Raw genomic sequence first — 23,392 nt, forward strand, 5'->3', positions numbered from 1 at the left:
CACGTAGACTTCAGAGGGTGCATGAAAAGGTCAGTCTTAAATAGACGGCTCCTACCCTGCACAGTGAGGACAGCTGAAGTCCTCTTATTGCCCGCATCACAGGAGTATTCTCCTGAGTCGGCTCCTTCCAGTTTATAGATGACAAGCTCAACTATGGTTCCTTCCTGTTTTAGGTGATACTTGCTGCTGGATGCCAGCACCCTGTCACCACACCTCCAGACAACACTGGCTCCCGGCTTTGTGGTCTCACAGCGAAGACTAGCGCTCTCCCCTTCCTGTCTTTCAATGTTCTGCAGCTTGGTTTTGAAATGAACAGGCTGGGCTGCAGTGGACGAGGTGAAGGAAATGAGGAGAGAACACTTAGGACATCTGAGAGAAAGCTGCCACACACATTAAACTACTAAAGTATGAAGCGGAGGTGGAAGAGAGCCTCACGTCTTAACACTTAAATCATGTCAAATCCCAAATGTGTTCTTTATTGATAGTTTAAACTAATAATGTAGAAACAACCAACATTAGATCAAATAAAAACTAATAAGTATTTTAGACAAGCAAGTAGTTGATTAATTTGCAACTCAAGTATCTCCACCACAAACAACAGGTCTTAGCAAGCATACCCTTCACAGCTAGATGCGCAGTGCTTTGCCGGTCACCAGTGTCACATGTGTAACTCCCAGCATCCTCTGGGTCTACATCATGGATTACTAGTAAAGCCAGGTGTTCTGTTTGTCTAATTTCATACTTGGCACAAGGACAAAGACCAAGTTCTCCTTTCCTCCACTCCAAAGGAACACCAGGTTTAGAAAGCTCACAGTGCAGGGTCACACTGTCACATTCATCGGCCGTTTGGCTTTCAAGCTGTTTTGTGAAAACAACTGGGGCAGCTGATGAATGAAAGGAAATAACCAGATTGGTATTTACAGTACAAGGTCAAGAAGGAGTGAGATAAAGAAGAATGGATTATAAAAATGAAATGAAAGACTTGATGGCAGAAGAAGACAGCATGAGATGATGATGTGGTATCCATCCTACCATTCACTGCAAGAGAGGCTGAGCTTATTGTGTCCTCTGAACAGCACGAGTAGCTTCCTGTATCTCCAGGTCTCAAGTCGAAGATCTGTAGCTCATAACTGAATCTTGTTTGTTTCATTTGGTACTTTTCTCCACAACTCAAGACTTGAGTTTCCTTCTTCCACTCGACACGGAGTCCCGGTTTTGAAAGCTCACAGTGCAGAGTGACACTATCTCCCTCCTCAGCCTCTTGGCTGTCCAGGTCTTGAATGACTGTGACCGGAAGAACTGGGGATTTAATCAAAAAGACAAGATGTTGATGTGTGTTGTCGTAACTCAGGCTTTCAAATTCCCAGATGAAGACTACAGTACTGTGTAAAAAAAATGTTAATTTCCAATTTACCTGACCTATATACTCACACATACACACACAACAACACTGGTGAACAGCAAATGATCCCTACTCCCATTCAAAACAGGGGCTCAACTTCACTTCACCATCAGATCAAGTCTGTCAAACATGGCTCTTACTTTTTCCTGGAGACGACAACAATCCAGAGACAACAGCAAATCCGGCATTCATGGGTGAATACGAAGAGAGCAACAACAAGCCAGACTGAATACACTGGCACACAAAAATCCACATAGAAAACACAACAAAACTGTGAGGAATAAACAATGTGCGGGTGCCACAAAACTTCTACCTTGTCCTTTAACTACGGTATCCAGCTTTGTAGGCTCTGGCTGTGGGATGACTTCAGAAACAGCAGGCTTTTCAATCTCTAAAGGTGTAATTCATTTAATTAGATCCTAAATATCTACTGTAGTAAAAACAGAGCAGCACAAATGCAAAAATGATAGTGCAATTTAATAAATTGAATAAAGCAACAGACAAAATTGCCGAACTGATAAATGACATTAAAAACCCCACCAACAAAAATGAAATCAACGGTGAGGATTTCAAATAAATGTAATTGCCAATACGCAATTTCCAACTCATCAGCCAACACAAACAAATGTGCCAGACTATTGACAAAACGCTCAAGACACAAGGATGTTATGTCACAACATAAATGTGAATGTGTAGCATATTCTATCACAGCATGTGCTTGGGCAAAAAACCCAGCATAAAAAGAAAGAAAAAAAAAAAACTGAATACACACAGAATCCCATTTACACTCAAGAAAAAATGTGTTCTTGAAGTTTCTTTATAACACCATCACATACCTTCAACTCTCTGTTTGGATTTCTGCTCCTCAGGTTCAACTTTGGAGGGCATTGCTGAAGCTGATGACTTCTCTACTGTATCTGAAGTCATGTGTAGAAAAATAATGTAGGTTTTATTTCAACTTTCAACAGACAACACACCAAAAGCAACGTGCCATACACGTTCTAGAGCCACAATGTCCAAGTTAACACTATACCATCTTCACTTGATCTGCATGTTGTCTGAAATGACAGTGGTAAAAGCTCTTCACTTTATTTAATCATGCAATGTGCAACAAGAAAAGTAGTATCTTAAAGAAACGTACAGACCGTGCCATGACCAAGAGTTTGTTGGACAAAGACAATAAGTAATGTGAGACTGTGGGTTCATACCTTCCACCACTTTTTTGGAATGCTTATAGTGTAATGTGACAGCTGCCGGAGCATCTGGAGGGCTCTCTGCTGTGATAAAACATGTAAGCATGATTATTCCCAAAACACGGCGCCTACAGACCCAGCAGCCACATATCTCATTTCTATTCATCTCTATTCATTAATCGTGCATTTGTCCAGTGAGCATATTCTTAAGTTTAAGTCACATCACATCATCGGTAACTGCAATCACTGATCTGTGAATGGAGCTTTTAAAAGAAGTACAGAGCACACCAATATACACTAACGCCCAAGCACGGCGGCGCCGAGTCACAATGCAGAGTAGGTCTCACAAACCAACATGTTTTGAGTAACAGTGACAATTATCTACTGCATAATGATAATAGCTGCTTACAAATCTCTTATTTGCTACGGTTTTTCAATCATGTCACTTCAAACCAAAAACCACAAGAAGCACAAACACTCAACAAACGGAGTCACAAGGAACTGCAGTTGGAAGACAGTTTAAAAACATCACGACAGCGATGGCCAGGCATCAGTACAACAGCCAATACGATTCATACCACTTCTCCCTGTATTCAAATTGTGACATTCTGTTAACCAAACCATAATAACTAATATCTCTAATAATCTCTAGCCCTCACAGCAATGACAACCTTATAACATAAAACAATGACATATATATATCAAACATATAACATGCTCAATACGCCATAGAAAGCGAGAAACATCAGTAGAGATAGAACACCTGCATTTGGTGACACAAAGACTGAGTCGGATGTGGCAAGAGACAACGAAGAAGCACAAAGCCGACAAAGAGCTAAAATCATTGCATACCTATTGGCTCTTTGGTCACCTGCCTCTGTGTCTCAGCAGCTGTTCCAGCAGCAGTCTTCTCGACTGTGATAAAACACAACATTAACCTCACAATCTTACGATGATGAGTTCTATAACCCGAACAGCCGACCAGGGCCTGGGAGGCACACGTACACTCAAATGACCCAGTACAACCAGTCTACTGTTGCTTATAACTTAGCATACTGATAATTGTTCTTATGCTAGTTTAAAAATGTTGATGTCCATACAGTAGGTGTCACATTGAGGGTAAGCGAAATCTATTAACTAAACTAAAACTAGAATGACCTCCTCTCTGTTGTATGCCTCCACCAACCGGTCAAGTTTCAGTTTACATTCATGTCTGTCAAAAATATCATCACTTCATATCTTTATTCTATTAGACATTTGTGTCATGATTAGTGTATAAATTATTGAGTTATGGTCAAAAACAGGTTTTGTGAGGTCACGATGATCTTGACCTTTGACCACCAAATTCTAATAAGTTCATCCTTGAGTCCAAGTGGACGTTTGTGACAAAGCTGAAGAAATTCCCTCATGGCTTTCCTGAGATATCGCGTTCATGAGAATGGGACGTACGGATAACCCCAAAACATCATGCCTCCGACCTCGGCTGTAGAGGCAGAACAATTCAAGCCTCTCTTTTCTATTACAAATCATTATCAATAATCCAACATAAAGCAGAAATCCAATACAGAACTGCAAAAGTGCCATAAACATACAGCAACAAAATGCTGAACACATTCAGCGAAGAGTGAAAAAAGGATTAAAACAACTGGACAAAATTCAGTATTTGCCACAAAATGGAGAACAGCAACAAATACAAGGGCTGAAAACAAAACAAAAGACACCTTCTTTATATATTGTACACATTCATCAGGCAACATAACCTACAGAAGAGACATTAAATCCAAACTGAGCTAACTACTCCCTCCATATTCAGTTCTTCTTTTTCTACAAGCCTGAAATTACATCTGGAATAAAACAAAAGAGGACCATGCTTACAGTATTGACAGAGGTCAAAGTATACGACAGACGCCATGCAAACATGTGTCTCATTACCTTCACCTCCCACTTTAAGCTCTTGTGAATCTCTCTGAACCTCCTGTTTGAGGAGCTGCTGTTGAGGAGTCTGTCCAGTAGTTGGCAGTGTCTCAGCTATGAAATTGAAGACAACATTGGACCAACAATTTGAAGTTGTCTTAGGATAGCACCAGCTACATGTAATAACAGCTGATGGGAACAAAAAGATGTCTCCATGCAACAAAGTGACCCAGAGACCACAGAAATCCACAGTTTTTCTCACAATAGTAGGACGGGCCCGAAGAAATGACAAAGACCATAACATTTAAGGGGTGCATAAAAAAGCCACATTTACCTGCAGGCAGATAGAACAGCGCAGGTTAGGTACAAATATATAGGGTAAAACATATTCAGCCTTAAAGCAATTCCTTCTTGAAGCAACAAAACACAATGTAAGCCAATTCATGACCCAACAAATGTGTCTGAAAACACCAGTGAGCAGCCACGACTGTAACCTGAAGACAACAGTCAATCAGAGACAGTAAAGCACACATAAACACAAATGGCCCAGTACAACCAGTCTACTGTCGCCTGATTAAGACTTGGCCTACAGACAAATATCCATATGTTACATTAAACATGTTGATGTCCATACAGTAGGTGTCCAACAAGGGTAAGCAGTATGTGTGAGAACAAAGCAGTCAAAATCAATAAAGCTAAAAGTAAAAACAGTTAAAGCCTCCCTCTCCTCTCACAGACTATTATCAGTAATCCAACACACATCAGCAATCCAACACAGAACTGCCAAAGGTCCATAAACATACAGCAACAAAATGCTCAACATTCAACGCAGAACTGGAGTAAACAAAGGATTAAAACAACTGGACAAAACTCAGTATTTGCCACAAAATCAAGAACAACAACACAAACAAGGGCTAACAACAAAACAAAAGCCACCTTCTTTATATATTGTACACATTCATCAGGCAACATAACCTACAGAAGAGACATTAAATCCAAACTGAGCTAACTACTCCCTCCATATTCAGTTCTTCTTTTTCTACAAGCCTGAAATTACATCTGGAATAAAACAAAAGAGGACCATGCTTACAGTATTGACAGAGGTCAAAGTATCCGACAGACGCCATGCAAACATGTGTCTCATTACCTTCACCTCCCACTTTAAGCTCTTGTGAATCTCTCTGAACCTCCTGTTTGAGGAGCTGCTGTTGAGGAGTCTGTCCAGTAGTTGGCAGTGTCACAGCTATGAAATTGAAGACAACATTGGACCAACAAGTTTATATTGCCTTAGGATAGCACCAGCTACATGTAATAACAGCATATAGGACAAAGACATGTCTGCATATCAATATGTCAGCCTCCATGTAACAAAGAAACCCAGAGACCACAGACATGTTCAGGTGTTGAGATTGAAACAATACTTTTTTGTTTTTCTCACAATAGTAGCACGAGTGACACAGATCATGACATTTCACTGGTAAATACAAAGCCACATTTAGCAGGAAAATGAAATAGAAGGTAGAGTAAAACCATATTTAGCCTTAAAGCAACACAAGACACAATGCAAGCTAATTCATCACCAAACAAGTTTCTGTCTGATGCCAGCAGTCAGCAGCCGAGACATGATGTGACAGTTTTAAGTACTGAATGGGTTAATGTGTGTTTCTCACTTTTAGCTTAACACTGCGATTGCACTGATTAATTAAGAATGCACATGGGCTAAATAACCAAGGAAAGCCAAGAATATTCAGTGAATTACCTTCTACTGTTTCATATATCTCTTGCCTCTTGTGCTTGTCTCTAGCAGCTATGGACAGAGCTTCAGGGGCCTTGGCTGCAATACAAATATGATATGTTGAGGAGTCTGTCCAGTAGTTGGCAGTGTCACAGCTATGAATTTGAAGACAACATTGGACCAACAATTTGAAGTTGTCTTAGGATAGCACCAGCTGCATGTAATAACAGCTGATGGGAACAAAAAGATGTCTCCATGCAACACAGTAACCCAGAGACCACAGAAATCCACAGATTATTTTGTTTTTCTCACAATAGTAGGACGGGCCTGAAAAATGACAAAGACCATAACATTTAAGGGGTGCAAAAAAAAGCCACATTTACCAACAGGCAGATAGAACAGCGCAGGTTAGGTACAAATATATAGGGTAAAACATATTCAGCCTTAAAGCAATTCCTTCTTGAAGCAACAAAACACAATGTAAGCCAATTCATGACCCAACAAATGTGTCTGAAAACACCAGTGAGCAGCCACGACTATAACAGCCTGTATAACTGCCATAAACTCAAAGACCTTCAGTCGTCCCAAATCACGCACATATAAAGTAAAGGACAATGAATCATACCACTTACAAGTAGTGCACAAGTAAACTCCAGCCAACAACAGGTATCATCCTCAAACCATCAACGTGCTACCAGCACAATTGGCACAAAATCAAGGGTCCTTATTTCTTCTTTGTCTTTTTTAAATGAGCTGGTTATGCCACATATAGCGCAACACTGACGGAAAATACCCACATAAAAACTGCAAACACAATCCTACTATAAGTCCGAAGGAACATTTGACACAGCAGAGGCACACAAAACTGCAACCTGAAGAATCTGATCAATTCTAAAGAAGCAATGTTGCAATAATACATTCATTATGACCTATATAGGCCAGAAGGTACAGGCCCAATTTAAGGGCAGGCTGCACATGACAACACAAAGGCCATTATCAAGATGTACAGAGCACATAAAGCTGAAAGTCAAGCCAGCACATTGCCGTCTTCCTTCCATACCTTCCATTGTTTCTTCGGTCTCCTGTCTCTTAGATTCCAGTTTAATAGCTGAAGGAGGAGCTGAAAGCTTCACAGCTGAGAGGAAACAATTTGAATTCAGAAGGCTGTAACACACCTGATCATCTATAGTGCTTTAACAACAGAATTAAAAACTAAATATCAGCTGAAGGTCTCACAACTTGTCAAAAAAATAATAATTCTGGAATCAGCAAGCACCATAAAACACAGTTGATATCTACATTACAACATGATCAGTTGGCTTGAATAGACAAGAAAGGTTTAAGGACCCGCATGGCTGTATATACACTATGAATGGTCAACGCTACTACTGTAAAAACAACAACAGATTGACATTCTGGTATTGTAGTCAGTTTTGGCTGCATCAGTCTTTGGTTTGTTTTGAAATCTCAAATGCACAGCAATGTGAAATAAAGTGATGAAAATGCTTCTAAAGAAAAGGTCAAAATTCAGACTTTGTATCAGAGCGTAAAGACATCCGACCTATTGATCCACCACATACAACGTGAAGGATAACATCTGATGAATCTGATGTGAGATTCCCACAAAGAATGCTGACTTTCTGTGAGCCAGCAAACAGAAACAGGACAACAATAAAAAAGATACAGCGACAGAAATGTCATTGTAAAAAGAAAGTGCTTCAGTCAAGACAAAATCAAAGTGGAACACAATTATTCCTCCAACCAACATCAATGTTTAACATAGACAATGATTAAATCTGAATAATACCTCTCTTGCAGTGAACCAGACAACAACATGTTGCAACACAAATGTATTTTTCTAAATGAATTATTTCATTAATCAAAGACACATCTTAACACACAGTAGAGGTTTAAATCACGGATCCTCCTACCCTTGATCTTGATGTTTGCTGTGGTCTTCTGGTCTCCACACACACAGCTGTAGTCTCCACTGTCTTCCGGCACCACTTTGTTGATTAGGAGTTCATTCACTGAGGCCTTCTGCTTCATCTGGTACTTCTCTCCAGACTTCAGGACTTGTGTTCCCTTCTTCCACTCAACAGGGACTCCAGGTTTAGAGATCTCACAATGCAGTGTAACACTTGCTCCTTCCACAGCCTCCTGGGTCTCCAACTTCTGTTTGAAGGTCACTGGTTGGGCTGAGCATTTATTAGTTGGTTAGCAGTCAGTGGCATGCCATGACATAAAATATAGAAAAAAACAATGAAACACAAGACAAAGACTGACAAGTTGTAATGCACAATGACATGCAGACTTCAAAACACATACTGTATGTTGAAATATGTACATATTAGAAGTTTTTCAAATGTTCCATGGATCAAATCTTTAAAAATCCTCCTCCTACCCTTAATGTTGACGCTTGCTGTGGTCTTCTGGTCTCCACACACACAGCTGTAGTCTCCACTGTCTTCCAGCACCACTTTGTTGATGAGGAGTTCATTCACTGAGGCCTTCTGCTTCATCTGGTACTTCTCTCCAGACTTCAGGACCTGTGTTCCCTTCTTCCACTCAACTGCGACTCCAGGTTTGGAGATCTCACAGAGCAGAACAATGTCAGCTCCCTCCACAGCCTCCTGGGTCTCCAACTTCTGTTTGAAGGTCACTGGTTGGGCTGAGCATTTATTAGTTGGTTAGCAGTCAGTGGCATGCCATGACATAAAATATAGAAAAAAACAATGAAACAAAAGACAAACACTGACAAGTCGCAATGCACAATGACATGCAGACTTCAAAACACCTACTGTATGTTGAAATATGTACATATTAGAAGCTGTTTTATAGTTTTTCAAATGTTCCATGGATCAAATCTTTAAACATCCTCCTCCTACCCTTAATGTTGACGCTTGCTGTGGTCTTCTGGTCTCCACACACACAGCTGTAGTCTCCACTGTCGTCCGGCACCACTTTGTTGATCAGGAGTTCATTCACTGAGGCCTTCTGCTTCATCTGGTACTTCTCTCCAGACTTCAGGACTTGTGTTCCCTTCTTCCACTCAACTGGGACTCCAGGTTTAGAGATCTCACAATGCAGTGTAACACTTGCTCCTTCCACAGCCTCCTGGCTCTCCAACTTCTGCTTGAAGGTCGGCGGCAATGCTGTACAACCAAGTTTTCATTACTTCAGGTGAAATAGTCCAACAAGGATTTTAACAAAAGAAGTGGATCTCTTTTGGGAAATACAACATAAACACATGCTTTACGTAAATATAAAACCTTTCCAAAACTTTGCCGAAAAAGACTTCATGAATTCATACCATTGACTTTCACAGTTGCAGATGTCTTCTGGTCCCCGCACTCGCAAGAATACTCTCCACTATCTTCAACCACCAAATTCTTAATCTGAAGCTCACAAGAAGTGTCCTCCATCTTCATCTCATACTTCACGCCAACTTTGAGAATTTCAGAGTCTTTTTTCCACTGAACACCGTCCACAGGCTTCGATAACCTGCAGCAAAGTGTCACGGTTTCCTCTTCCTTTTTCTCCTGGTTCTTGAGCTTTTCTTTAAAATTGGCAGGCAGGGCTAAAATAAAATGAATAATGACTTGGTTATGTTAAACAGGGTTTTGCATTTTGCTGGGTTGTGTGTTGGATTTTGGAAAATGGCAAAATTAGAGGCGAAAATGATGTATGAGTTGTCACGCTCGGGTCGTCCAACGTTAGTCTTTGGAACCCAGACATTATTCCAAGAGTTGGGCTGATGCTACTTTTAATGAAGGTTTATCTACAACAGTGCAGTTTGTCTAAAAACAAAAAAAACACTCTCTCATTACAATACAACAGAATTCAATCCTTTTCAAAATGCACAAAGGATTCCCAACAAAAGAAAACATTTCTCTATGCAGTGCACAGTCCTTGCATAACAATACAATGCATTTGGAAACAGGTCACTTTGAAACATTTGCACATGCTGCTGGATGTCGTGGATGTGCAAACAGTCTCTCAATCATACAAACACCAAGACATAGAATAATGCTAAACACGAGATGCAAAGCAGATCTTGCATTAAATACACTCATAATACAAAATACTGAAAACACATTTCTATTAGGAAAATACAGACGATTTAGTAAGAATTCAACCTAATCTATGGTACCTTTGACAAATCTACACTTTATGTAGATTTATACGCGACTGCGAGCGGTGTCAGTTGCCTTTGACAACAAGGGACACGTATACTTCCTGATCCCCAGCGACCACAGAGATGGTTCCTGAGTCCCTGGGAGTTAACTCTCTCACAGTAAGAGAGTGGAACCCCCCCTCTAGAACGTGAATATTATTGAGGGGGCTTGGCTGCAGCGGGGTATGATGTAAGCACCACTGTACATGAGGCTGACACGGCAAACAAATGTAGCAGATTCCCCTTCAAAGCAAATTACATCCTGTGGTTTTTCCACTATAACCACCAACTGGCCTTTACAGCAAAACCAAACCATGAGCAAAGTCAACATTGCATTCATATCATTGACCTCAAACAACCTTGCAAAATACAGTAAAAGTTACAGTGAAATGATCAAGGTGAACAACTATTCAAACAGAATTCATCAATATAATCAGCTCTGCAAGAACCAAACCCTAAACCTACATACTTTCTTACCTTTGACTGTCACCTTTGCCATGTTCTTGGCAGTGCCCACGTCACAAGTGTAGATATCAGTGTCTTTCTCCTCCAGGTCTTTGATGGTGAGAGTTAAGACCCCCACCTTATGGGACATCTCATATCGACCTCCAGCCTTGAGCTCTGTGTGACCTTTAAGCCATATCACAGTGGATGGGGTTTGTGCAGTCTCACATTGCAAGGTCACAGAGCTCTTCTCCTCAGCTTCGCTGTCCTTAAGCGCTTTAGTGAATTTATGGATTGGCTCTGTAAAAACAAATGAAAGAATGAAAATATAATATAGCATTAAATTGTAGGATTAATCTATAGTTTCAGAAAATAAGATTATCGAAGAACTATACTACTACTATATTTTATAAATGAATTGAGTAGCTTTTTTTTTACCACGATCTATCAATAAGTTTTGTCTCTTAAATGCTCTTATGCTGTCAAAGATTTAAAAAAGTGCAGTAATGTTCAGTCTTACCTTTGATTTCCAGCTTGCCTTTAGTGGTCGCACCTCCAACAACTTCACAACTGTACTCTCCGGAGTCTTGAGCAGAGACATTATGGATGGTCAGCTTCATGACCTTGTCCTCTTTGCTAATGTCATACTTCTGGCTCTTTTTGATGGCTTTGCCTTCCATGGCCCAATGTATAGTGGAATTAGCTTGTGTTACCTCACAGGTAAAAACAGCATCTTCCCCTTGGACAGCACTTACATTCTGTAGTCCTTTAGACACAGATGATGCTTTGCCTGCGAAAAGGTATCATAACATGTTTATTTTAATACCTTCGTATTCTTGTAACTTATTCTAAGCCTCTTAAATATGTAGCTTACCTTCAACTGTTAACGTTGTTTTGGAATTCAGGTCTTTAATGTTGAACACTACCTCTCCGGTATCAGCGGGAGTGACGTCCTTAATGGTCAGCATGTACTTGCGTCCTTTACTGGTGACTTTGAAGCGGCCTCCATTAGTGATAGTGTGTCCGTTAAGAGTCCAGGAACACTCATCTGTGCTCTCACGAGATAAGATGCACTCAAAGTTGCATGTCTCGCCCTCATTCGCCTCAGCTGACTTCAGCCATTTGGTAATTCCAATGCCAATCTCTAAATTTGGGACGGAGAGCATACGTTGGTGAAGACGCCAAACAATACCATTTGTATGAACACTGTAAAACTGTATATCTCGAACAACAGTACCAACCTCTTACAGTGACCTTTGTTTTAGAAACCTCAGTTCCAAGATCACAACTATACTCTCCAGCATCTTCTTTGGTGACGTCCTTGATGATCAATCCCAAAGACTTGCCTGTGTGAAGGAGCTCGTACTTTGATCCGGCCTTCAAGACTTTACCTTCTTTTCTCCACGTGGGAGAAACCCTTGGCTTGGACGCCTCGCACGCCAGAGTTATCATGCCTTTCTCCTCTCCAATGACATCATCCAGAGACTTGAGGAACACAGCGCGCTTTTCTGCGGGGGAATTGAGACAATAAAGAATGACTGAGGGATATATTATGTTCTGACAGCATATACAGAGTTGATTTTAAGGGCAAATGCCGATTTCATGGTATGTAGGGGAGAAATGTCATGACCAAATGCTTCAATGAGCATATGATCACGCATGTAGCTGCAATTTCCTGCCTCACTCATACAGTAATTTGTTCTTTGTGTTCATGAAAGTTCTTACCTTTAACCTTAAGTGTCACTGACTCTTTCACCTTGCGGACTTGAAAGCTGATAGTCCCCCCATCCTGAGGTGCCAAGTTCTTCAGTGTGAGCTTGTGAACCTTTCCTTCATGAGAGATGGTGTTGACCTCATTGGTGAAGAGCACCTTGTCATTCAGAAGCCACTGTACCTCTTCATCGGCATAGTTGATCTCACATGTGAACACTGCATCGCTGTCTTCATCCACCTCTGTGTCAGCCAAGTGCTTGGTGATCTTAATTTCACGCACTGAACAGAAGAAACAAGACAGTTTTAGTTGAACACAATTTTTGAAACAGCTTCTTTATGTGATGGTTTTAATAAGAAAATGTACATGTGCTGTATTTTGAGTGGTATTTAAAGGTCCATACTGTACCTTCAACAGTAAGTGTCCCTTTGGTCTCAGCAGGTCCGGACTGACAGCGGTACTCCCCACTGTCTTCCTCGGTTAACGTTTGAATAGTAAGTTGAGCCCTTGTAGCGTCTTGCTTAATATTATACTTGCCTGACGTGGCCAGAAGCACCTGGCCTTTGAACCAAGTAACCTCTTTGGGTGAGGCAGAGAATTTGCAGGTGAGTATAGCAGAGCTTTTCTCCTTTGCCTTCACACCTTTGATGGGCTCTGCAATCTCAAGCGGACGCTCTGAATGTGAGGAACAGTATGTGATTAGACTCCACTGAGTTATGCTGGATATATTTACCTACAACAGTATCACAGTACAAGACTTATTGCGGCTAACAGATGTATAAACGGGATTCAACACATTTACCTTTGACTGTGAGCTGGGCTAAAGATTTACTCTTCCCAGCTGTAAACTGCACAGGTCCTGCCATCGCTGCTTTGGTCTTTTTGAAAGTGAGACGGTGCATAGTGCCCTCTTTCTCCATTTCAACATCAGCACTCTCCTGCACAGCAACTCCATTCAGAGTCCAAATAGGAGGTTTCACCAGTTCCATACTGATTTCAACTTCAAAAACAGCTGCAAAGGGTTCTGTCACTTCTACTGAACTAAGCTCCCGCACAATGCTGATGGACTGCTCTGGAGGGGTCAAGTAAAGAAAATGGTTTAGTTAGAAGTCCTAAAATAAAAGTAATGCGGATTCATTGTAAAGGACTACACACACATGGTTGAGCCTTTTTAAACATTCAATTAAATTGCAAATCCCATATTTTAAATTACTGGTTAACCCTAACCCTAACCCTAACCCTAACCCTAATCAAGAAATGGCATCCAGTATTTTGTATTTGTGCTATACATATCAACTTGCAGGAACTTAAACCCTTCTTGGGAAGTGTAATACACGGATGAGCACATTTCTATTTTGTCATTACAGAGGGTAGGAAAAAAGTTATAGTATCCTCTGAAAAATACTCAGTAGTAATGTCAAATATGTATCTGATTCAGATATATCTACAACAACCTGCTGTCAGCGGATATAGCTGTCTGGCCGAGATCAGCGCGAGTACACAGACTTTGAAATTATTGAAAAATAAAACATCATGTGAAGTAATAGAAATGATAACACTATTACTGTACATGCAGTGCAATCAATGGCCAATACAAATTCTCTGCAAGGATGATTTTTTTTTTACCCTATTTTAAAGCCTCTATACACTCACACATACAGTATGTGTTTTAACCTATCTTGGCCGACTGGAATATAACTCCCAACAAACTTCAGCCAGAGCAGAGGTCTACTCCATCAGAATGACTGAAAACACCTGCGTGGGTTATTTCACCTGCAGAAGTAATACAGGTCTGTTCATTTCTTGCATACATCATTTGAAATACACATTACTATGTTCATTCATTTAGAAGGTCAGGCATCTTCCAAAATGGCTAATAACAGACAGACAGACAGACAGACAGACAAACAGACAGACAGACAGACAGACAGACACCTCATTGACTAAGAGTCTGATGGCTTGTTTTGTGTAAATACTTTGAGTAATTGATAAACCTGACACTAAGCTTACAATCAACCTTTATCTTCTTCCATCATGTTACCTTCCACAAGTAGTTTACAGGATGTCTTGTCATCAGTGCCGTCACAGGTATAGGTGTCTTCGTCCCCGGAGTCCACATCGTTGATGGTGAGTTTTCGGTACACGTCTTCACTTTTGATGTCGTACTTCTTGCCTTGTTTGATCTCCAGCTTGTTCTTGTACCACTTCACATTTGCGCTGACACGTGACACTTGGCATTCAAGATGACCACGGTGCTTATACATCGCTATCTTATCCCTGAGTCTCTTCACAAACTTGACGGGCAGCTCTACAGTAACAATAACACTGAATCAATGAAAACCATCATGTATGCCACAAAGGAAGATTAAAGGCTATTAATGCCAAAGCTTTGTTAAAGCCCTTGCCTAAGCGCACTATAGGACATAATTGAATTATGTTATAGCCAAAGCAAATGGAGCTAAGTAATAGAACATTAATGTTTTTAATGCACCATTAGTTCCATCATTTTCTTTGCAAAAGCTAAAGCAGACAGCAAGAATCTTATAATGACACTACATTAAATGGGAATTACTGTATGATAGTCCTTCTTGTTTATTTATCAGTTGCTGTTCGATTGCATACAGCAAAACACTGACAAAGAAGCTATGAAACATCTGCATGTTGGTGCAATTTAGAGCAATTTATGGTCAAATGAGAGCATGTATGTCATCTTATCTGTCACAGATTGTGCCTCTAATATAATTCTGACAGAAATAATTGTCTCATACTCATGAAGATTTCCATTCCTCAAAATGTCCAAAATCACTGAAACAATGATGCCTTCTCTGTAGACACAGACCTACATTTAATCAAGACAGAAAGCTAAAACAAAACCTATTGAAAATAATTCCTTAACCTTGAGTTGTGTTTCTTTTTGCCATCAGGCCTCAATGAGGCTTAACAATGCAAATGTCAATTGCAACTGGATTTTCTATCTCACCAATATTGTCAGAATGATGCATTGTGTTTACTCTTTTAGCGAGACAACATTTCATCTAACTTTAGTGTGACCTTTTACATTTGGCTCACTAAACCGGTTGAACCAGTGAATTTACAAAATCCTTCAGGTATTTTAAATGTACATGAAGTTGTTTATCATAATAATTTGTTTAAAGTACTCCAATTGTTTCTTATATACAGGAAAATAAGGTTCCAAATGTGTAGATGTATTACATTATTTGCATTACTTTCTAACAACTTTTGTCATAATAAATAATACAAATAAATAGAAATAATCCATTTGCAATCACATCTGAACATTGCCACATAAGGGTTAGCTAATCCATGCAGCAACACAGACACAACACAGACTATCTTACCTTTCACTTTAAGTTTTGCAGCCGAAGAAGCCTTGTCAGCAGTGAATTTAATCTCACCCATATCTTCTGGGGTGACAGACTTAAACAGCAGTACATAGGTTCTGCCTGGAATAAGAAATAAGACTTTAAATCCTGTAAAATTGCATGAATATACAGGTGTGTACATTGTTTTATTACTTTCTTAAGACCTTACCCTCTTGTCTCATCTTGATGTTGTCACCGGCTTTGAGTTTAATACTTCCTTTGTGCCACTGGCAGTCCACTTCATCATGTGATATTTCACAGACAAACGCAGCGCTCTCCTTCTCCATCACTTCCACATCCTCCAGCTTCTTAACAATCTTAACCTCTCTGGCTGCAAAGAAAATATTTTTAAGACGTTTTTATTCCCTGTAAATGATTATACTATACCCTATAGTGATACCATGATGACTTATTTGTGTGCTTCATGACGTGACTAATAATTACCATGAACGGTGAGCTTGGCGGCGGTGTTGTCATCAGTAGTGCGACAGATGTAAGTGCCTGCATCTTCAGGGGTGCATTTGTTGATGACCAAAGAGCGCTTTCGGCCCAAGGAGTGGATGCCATAGTTCTTCCCTGGTTTCAGTTCCACGTCATTCTGCAGATTAATAATTTGTTTCAAAATGTTACATACTGTAGGTACATTGCACTTCTTAAATCTTATTATTTCCCTCTGCAAGACAGTAATTCAAATAATAACCTCTCACCTTGAACCATTTAACATCTGCATTGGTTCTGGACACTTCACATTCAAAAGTAACCTTCTCCTTGTCAGGAACACTGTTATCCATCAAGGGCTTGGAGATCATAGCAGGAGGTTCTGTATAATCAACACATGTTAGGTCAAAAAGTGACTAAACAATGTACTATGTGGCAGAATAGGTGCTGTACAAAAATAGAGGAAGCAGCCCTTACCTGTGACAATTAGTTTGGCAGAAATATGTACTCCTTCTGCTTGGAAGACAATAGTTCCTGCATCCTCCCTCTTGAGATTGGACAACGTTAAGGCGTGCTTCTTTCCCAGGGCTGTGATACGGTAGTTCGCCCCTGACTTTAACTTGGCCCCATCCCTGGTCCATGAGCCTTCAACATCCGCCTGGCTGAGTTCTACCTCAAGAGTTACCGTCTCTGTCTCATGTGCTTTGGTTTCTGTTAGACCCTTTATGACCTGGATCTTCTTCACTGAAGGGAGGAGGAGGAGGAGGAGGAAATGTTTGAGTGATAACATGCAAGCAAAGTTTCCTAGCTTTAACTCAAAATGTACATCCAAACCTACTGGAGAATGACATTTACATTTCCAGATATGTATTTAAATACTTTATATTGTATCTTAAAAATGTGATTGTGGATCAGTCTTACTCTCCACATTGAGCTTGGCCTGTGTTTTGTCCTCCAGAGTTTCACAGGAGTAGATGCCCCGGTCAGCATATGTCACGCTCTTGAAGACCAGAGCCTGCTTAGCTCCGTCTACCCGAATCTCCATGTTTCCTGAAGCCTGCAGCACTACACTGTTCTTCATCCACCTCACTTCATCGGATGGCTTACTGAGCTCCACCTCCAGCTTCACTTCACTCTGCTCCTCCACTGTCAGGTTTTCTATCTTTTTCTTAAATGTCACAGGTTCATCTAATTGGGGAGAGAAATGCCAAAGTTAATGAGGAAATTAAATTACTTAAATACTTGAAAATGATATTTTAACGAGAAATGCATGTTCTTACGCTGCACTTGCAGTGTAGCTTTGCAGCTTTTGCCTTCTGCATCAACGCTAATCTCTCCAGCATCTTTTTGGGTAACAGAGGTGATGGTGAGTGAGTGACTGCTGCCACCACGCCCAATCTTATACTTGGGCCCAGCAGTGACGGGTGTATTGTTATGGAACCATTTAACGTTGACGTCCGCTGGGTTGACAGCGCACTTGAAAATGGCGTCTTTTCCCTCCATTGCAGCCACATTATTCAGTTTAGTGGTGAGCCTCACCAGTCTGGGTGCTGAAAGGAATGCGTGACATCGAATGAAATACACTGATATGAAAAAAAAATTCTACCCTGAAAATGTTTGAGTTCAATTAAATGATGCATTACCTTTTGAGGAGACTTTAGCAGAGGTCTTGTCATTTCTACACTCACAGCTGTATTCTCCTTCATCTTCTTTAGTCATGCCACTCACAGTGAGAACCCGCTTAGCACCATCTGTCCTGACACAGTGCCTGCCTCCAGGTTTAATCTCACGGCCATCATGCTGCCAGACAACATCCCCTGAGGCTTGATTTAGTTCACACATCAGGCTAAGTGTACCTTCCAACTCCACTGTAGCAGGTTTCAAGGGGACAACGAACTTTAAAGCTGAATCTAAAAAACGAAAACATGGATGTTAGACATCAAAACTAAATCTGGCATCTGTTTATACAGCTATTATCAGATTGTTATAAACATCTCTATGACTTGCCTTTAACTTGAACTTTGAACTCCAGTTTGTCATCAGCAGTTTGACAGGAGTATGTTCCACTGTCTTTGGATTCGGATGATTTTACAATCAGGGTACGGGAAAGGCCATCTTTTTTCATTTCATACTTGCTGCTCTCCTTGAGCTCCACACCATCTCTACACCACTTCACACTACCACTCTCGGTGGTCAGCTCGGTAGTCAAAACTACTTTTTCACTTGCTTGAACAATACATGTGTCCTTGACAAGGTTTTTCTGGAACTTCACAGCTGCATCTAAAGAGAAGTGAGAACTTAATTTCAGTGATTTGTGGAGAGAGTTTTGTGACAAAAATGAATTATATTTCAAATATATTTTACCTGTCATCTGCAGCTTAAATGCCAACTTCTCTGTTCCAGCCTCACAAGTGTACTCTCCAGCATCTTTTTTCTCCATCTTTTCTATCACCAGCTCACGACTCTTGCCCTTTAACTCCATGTGGACTGCTTTGCTGGAAGTCAGCAGTTTGCCATCCTTGTACCACTTCACCTCCACCTTGGTATCAGAAACCTCACAGCTCAGAGTGGCTTTCTGGGAAAGAGAGGCTTTCACCTCCTTCTGAACTGACTCCTTGTTAGAGAAGCCAGCTGGGGCTTCTGCAGAGCAAATTAAAACATAAACATATAAGTCAACCCGAAATGCACACAGCCAAAAGACCGTTCAGCCGCAATTAACAGACTTATTGATTGAATGAAAACACGGGAACTCAATAGAAAATAATCAATCAAACACATAATCCTACAAAACAAATACGACCAATTCAATTCACATTTGCATATACTCGGAAATACTGGTAACATATTATTCCTCCTACCTGCCACCTGTATCTTAAAAGCCAGCTTCTCAGTCCCAGCCTCACAGGTGTACTCTCCAGCGTCCTTCTTCTCCACGCTGTCGATCACCAGCTGACGACTTTTCCCCTTCGTCTCAGTGTGGATTGTCTTGCTGGAAGTCATCAGTTTGCCATCCTTGTACCACTTCACCTCTGTCTTGGTATCAGCTAGCTCACAGCTCAGAGTGGCTTTCTGGGAGAGAGTAGCTTTCACCTCCTTCTGGACTGACTCCTTGTTGGAGAAGGCTGACTGGGCCTCTGATGGAGGAGACATGACAGGGAATATATCAGATTCAATGAGCATCCAATTAGTAATATTATTATTTGTGAATATCCATCGTCCCTTACCTGCCACATGCATCTTAAAAGCCAGCTTCTCAGTCCCAGCCTCACAGGTGTACTCTCCAGCGTCCTTCTTCTCCACGCTGTCGATCACCAGCTGACGACTTTTCCCCTTCGTCTCAGTGTGGATTGTCTTGCTGGAAGTCATCAGTTTGCCATCCTTGTACCACTTCACCTCTGTCTTGGTATCAGCTAGCTCACAGCTCAGAGTAGCTTTCTGGGAGAGAGTGGCTTTCACCTCCTTCTGGACTGACTCCTTGTTGGAGAAAGCTGACTTGGCTTGGATCTCTGCAGAAGTAATAATGGAGAATATCATGTCTTTGCCCCCCTTCATTTTACTCATTAACACATTGCGAAACTACTGTGTCAGAATGGTACACGCCAAAATACAACCAGGAAAATTGCGTATTACATCAACACATCAGCAGAGATTAAATAAATGTGCAGCCAAGACCCGCAGACTGTGCTGTGTAGCAGCATAAGTAAAACAACAAAAAATACAAAGAACGCAAAAATCTGTGATAGTAAAATACTGCAACATTCACTATTCAGCCCAGACAGGAGTTAAGCAAAACTAAACATCCTCTACGACACACAGAATTTTGATACATGCAAACAGATGTTTACAAACGTAAACTAAATATGCACAAATCACATACTATTCCCTTTGATTCCTCATACCTGTCACTTGTACTTTAAATGCCAGTTTTTCAGTTCCGACTTCACAGAAGTATTCTGCTGCATCTTTCTTCTCCACGCTGTCGATCACCAGCTGACGCATATTGCCCTTTGACTCCATGTGGATCGCTTTGCTGGAAGTCATCAGTTTGCCATCCTTGTACCACTTCACCTCTGTCTTGGTATCAGCTACCTCACAGCTCAGAGTAGATTTCTGGGAGAGAGTGGCCTTCACCTCCTTCTGGACAGACTCCTTGTTGAGGAAAGTGGATTTAGCCTGGCCTTCTGTAGAAGCGCCTGTAAAGGAGTGTGATGGCGGTACAATTACCGATACAAAACAGGACTTGACTCTATAAACCAAAGCACACACATGTTTTTTTGATCTACTGGAAAAGAACAACTAAACCTTACAGCTTCATTGTGACAATGACAAACCAGAAGAGACCACAGACACGAATAGAAAACACAACATATCCACCAGTTTCTTAAACTAAATGACTTTTTAAATCTTTTTATTTAAAAAAGGATTTAGTATAATCACTTAAGAGCACAATATTGTTATTTCAAAAAAACGTTTACACATTGATTTGAAGATTTTGGTTTTCTAGGGTTTTTGCAATTTTCATGTTTATTAGAATGCAATTCACATCGTTAAAACTAGGTTTTACCTAAAATGCATCTAGACTTTACGTTTAACTTGTTATGTCCTCAAAAGAGGCAAACACACAATGAAATACACATTTGGTATTTATTAAACATAGCACATTCTCCTTACCATCCACTTGTATTTTAAAGAGCAGCTTCTCAGACCCAGCCTCACACATGTACTCTCCAGCATCATTCTTCTCCACGCTGTCAATCACCAGCTGGCGACTCTTGCCCTTCGACTCTGCATGGATTGCCTTACTGGTGCATATCAAATTGCCATCCTTGTACCATTTTACCTCGGTCTTGGAATCAGATACCTCCCAGCTCAGAGTGGCTTTCTGGGAGACAGTAGCTTTCATCTCCTTTTGGACTGACTCTATGGTAGAGAGTGCAGACTGTGTGTCTGTGGAGGAGACCATGAATGTAGATGATAAAAACTTTTAAAATGTCCTTTGGTATGTTAACATCTGCAATACCTGTTAGAGGGACAGTTCACCCTAAAATCAAAAATACATATTTTTCCTCTTACTTGTAGTGATGTTGTCAATGTGTTGGAGATATTGGCCATAGAGAAATCTGCCCTCTCTCGAATATCATGGAGGTAGATGGCACTTGTGGGGGGAACTGTCCCTTTAAGTACATCAATCAACAGAAATACTAAACGCCAGTTCAGTTCTTGGCCCTACCTGCCACCTTGAGTTTGAAGACCAGCTTCTCAGTCCCAGCCTCACAGGTGTACTCTCCAGCATCCTTCTTCTCCACGCTGTCGATCACCAGCTGACGACTTTTCCCCTTCGTCTCAGTGTGGATTGTCTTGCTGGAAGTCATCAGTTTGCCATCCTTGTACCACTTCACCTCTGTCTTGGTATCAGCTAGCTCACAGCTCAGAGTGGCTTTCTGGGAGAGAGTGGCCTTCACCTCCTTCTGGACTGACTCCTTGTTGGAGAAGGCTGACTGGGCCTCTGATGGAGGAGACATGACAGGGAATATATCAGATCCAATAAGCATCCAATTAGTAATATTATTATTTGTGAATATCCATCCTCCCTTACCTGCTACATGCATCTTAAAAGCCAGCTTCTCAGTCCCAGCCTCACAGGTGTACTCTCCAGCGTCCTTCTTCTCCACGCTGTCGATCACCAGCTGACGACTTTTCCCCTTCGTCTCAGTGTGGATTGTCTTGCTGGAAGTCATCAGTTTGCCATCCTTGTACCACTTCACCTCTGTTTTGGTGTCCGCTAGCTCACAGCTCAGAGTGGCTTTCTGGGAGAGAGTGGCTTTCACCTCCTTCTGGACTGAGTCCTTGTTGGAGAAAGCTGATTGGAACTCTGAGGGTAACATCAACGAGAAATACAGTGTTGTTATTAGTTTAACATCCCCAATTATCAAGTCATGTTTGGAACATTTAAATCACAAAATTGGAACTATATCATAAAACTGTGACGTACAAAGATAATTAAATGTGTAGCAACTAACCTTCTCTAAACCATTAACTCAAATCCTATTGATACAGTAGAAAATATTATAGTAATTGTAAGAAACAGAAAATGTTTGTTGAATTCTATGTCAATTAATTAATCAAGCAGTCCTACCTGACACTAATATCTTGAAGACCAGTTTATCCCCTCCAGCGTTGCATGTGTACTCTCCAGCATCGCTCTTCTCCACCTTTTCAATCACCAGCTGACGAGTACTGCCTTTTACTTCTGAGTATATCGTCCTACTGGATATCAACAACTTGCCGTCTTTATACCATTTCACCTCTGCCTTGCTATCCAAAACATCGCAACTAAGAGTGGCTTTCTGGGAGAGAGTAGCTTTGACCTCCTTCTGGACTGAGTCCTTGTTAGAGAAAGCTGACTGGAACTCTGAGGGTGACATCAACGAGAAATACAGTGTTGTTATTAGTGCTGTTTAACATCCCCAATTATCAAGTCGTGATTGGGACATTTAAATCACAAAATTGGAACTATATCATAAAACTGTGACGTACAAAGATAATTAAATGTGTAGCAACTAACCTTCTCTAAACTCTTAACTCAAATCCTATTGATACAGTAGAAAATATTATAGTAATTGTATGAAACCGAAGATATTTGTTGAATTCTATGTCAATTAATTAATCAAGCAGTCCTACCTGACACTAATATGTTGAAGACCAGTTTATCCCCTCCAGCGTTGCATGTATACTCTCCAGCATCGCTCTTCTCCACCTTTTCAATCACCAGCTGACGAGTACTGCCTTTTACTTCTGAGTATATCGTCCTACTGGATATCAACAACTTGCCGTCTTTATACCATTTCACCTCTGCCTTGCTATCCAAAACATCGCAACTAAGAGTGGCTTTCTGGGAGACAGTAGCTTTGACTTCCTTCTGGACTGAGTCCTTGTTAGAGAAGGCAGCTACTGCTTGAGTTTCTGAGAAGAGAAAAAAGGTAAAGAAATGTATA

At 40.8% G+C, this 23,392-nt stretch overlaps 1 protein-coding gene across 1 annotated transcript in view; it reads right to left on the reverse strand.

Annotated features, from left to right (window-relative positions):
• obscnb (obscurin, cytoskeletal calmodulin and titin-interacting RhoGEF b) overlaps positions 1-23,392 on the reverse strand; it is a 58,032-nt gene that overhangs the window by 25,446 nt on the left and 9,194 nt on the right. The window contains 33 exon segments of the mRNA XM_029453514.1: positions 56-491; positions 550-884; positions 1,033-1,299; positions 8,176-8,442; positions 8,649-8,915; positions 9,133-9,399; positions 9,558-9,824; positions 10,899-11,165; positions 11,386-11,655; positions 11,740-12,009; positions 12,107-12,373; positions 12,591-12,857; positions 12,985-13,251; positions 13,379-13,648; positions 14,618-14,884; positions 15,936-16,040; positions 16,129-16,290; positions 16,404-16,557; positions 16,667-16,779; positions 16,875-17,141; positions 17,319-17,585; positions 17,678-17,947; positions 18,041-18,307; positions 18,405-18,677; positions 18,762-19,037; positions 19,256-19,531; positions 19,622-19,903; positions 20,297-20,590; positions 21,069-21,344; positions 21,628-21,903; positions 21,994-22,269; positions 22,534-22,809; positions 23,079-23,360. Of these exon segments, the coding sequence (XP_029309374.1) occupies positions 56-491; positions 550-884; positions 1,033-1,299; positions 8,176-8,442; positions 8,649-8,915; positions 9,133-9,399; positions 9,558-9,824; positions 10,899-11,165; positions 11,386-11,655; positions 11,740-12,009; positions 12,107-12,373; positions 12,591-12,857; positions 12,985-13,251; positions 13,379-13,648; positions 14,618-14,884; positions 15,936-16,040; positions 16,129-16,290; positions 16,404-16,557; positions 16,667-16,779; positions 16,875-17,141; positions 17,319-17,585; positions 17,678-17,947; positions 18,041-18,307; positions 18,405-18,677; positions 18,762-19,037; positions 19,256-19,531; positions 19,622-19,903; positions 20,297-20,590; positions 21,069-21,344; positions 21,628-21,903; positions 21,994-22,269; positions 22,534-22,809; positions 23,079-23,360 (8,643 nt within the window).

The sequence above is a fragment of the Cottoperca gobio genome, chromosome 17 (assembly GCF_900634415.1).
Source record: "Cottoperca gobio chromosome 17, fCotGob3.1, whole genome shotgun sequence".
NCBI classification, from domain to species: domain Eukaryota; kingdom Metazoa; phylum Chordata; class Actinopteri; order Perciformes; family Bovichtidae; genus Cottoperca; species Cottoperca gobio.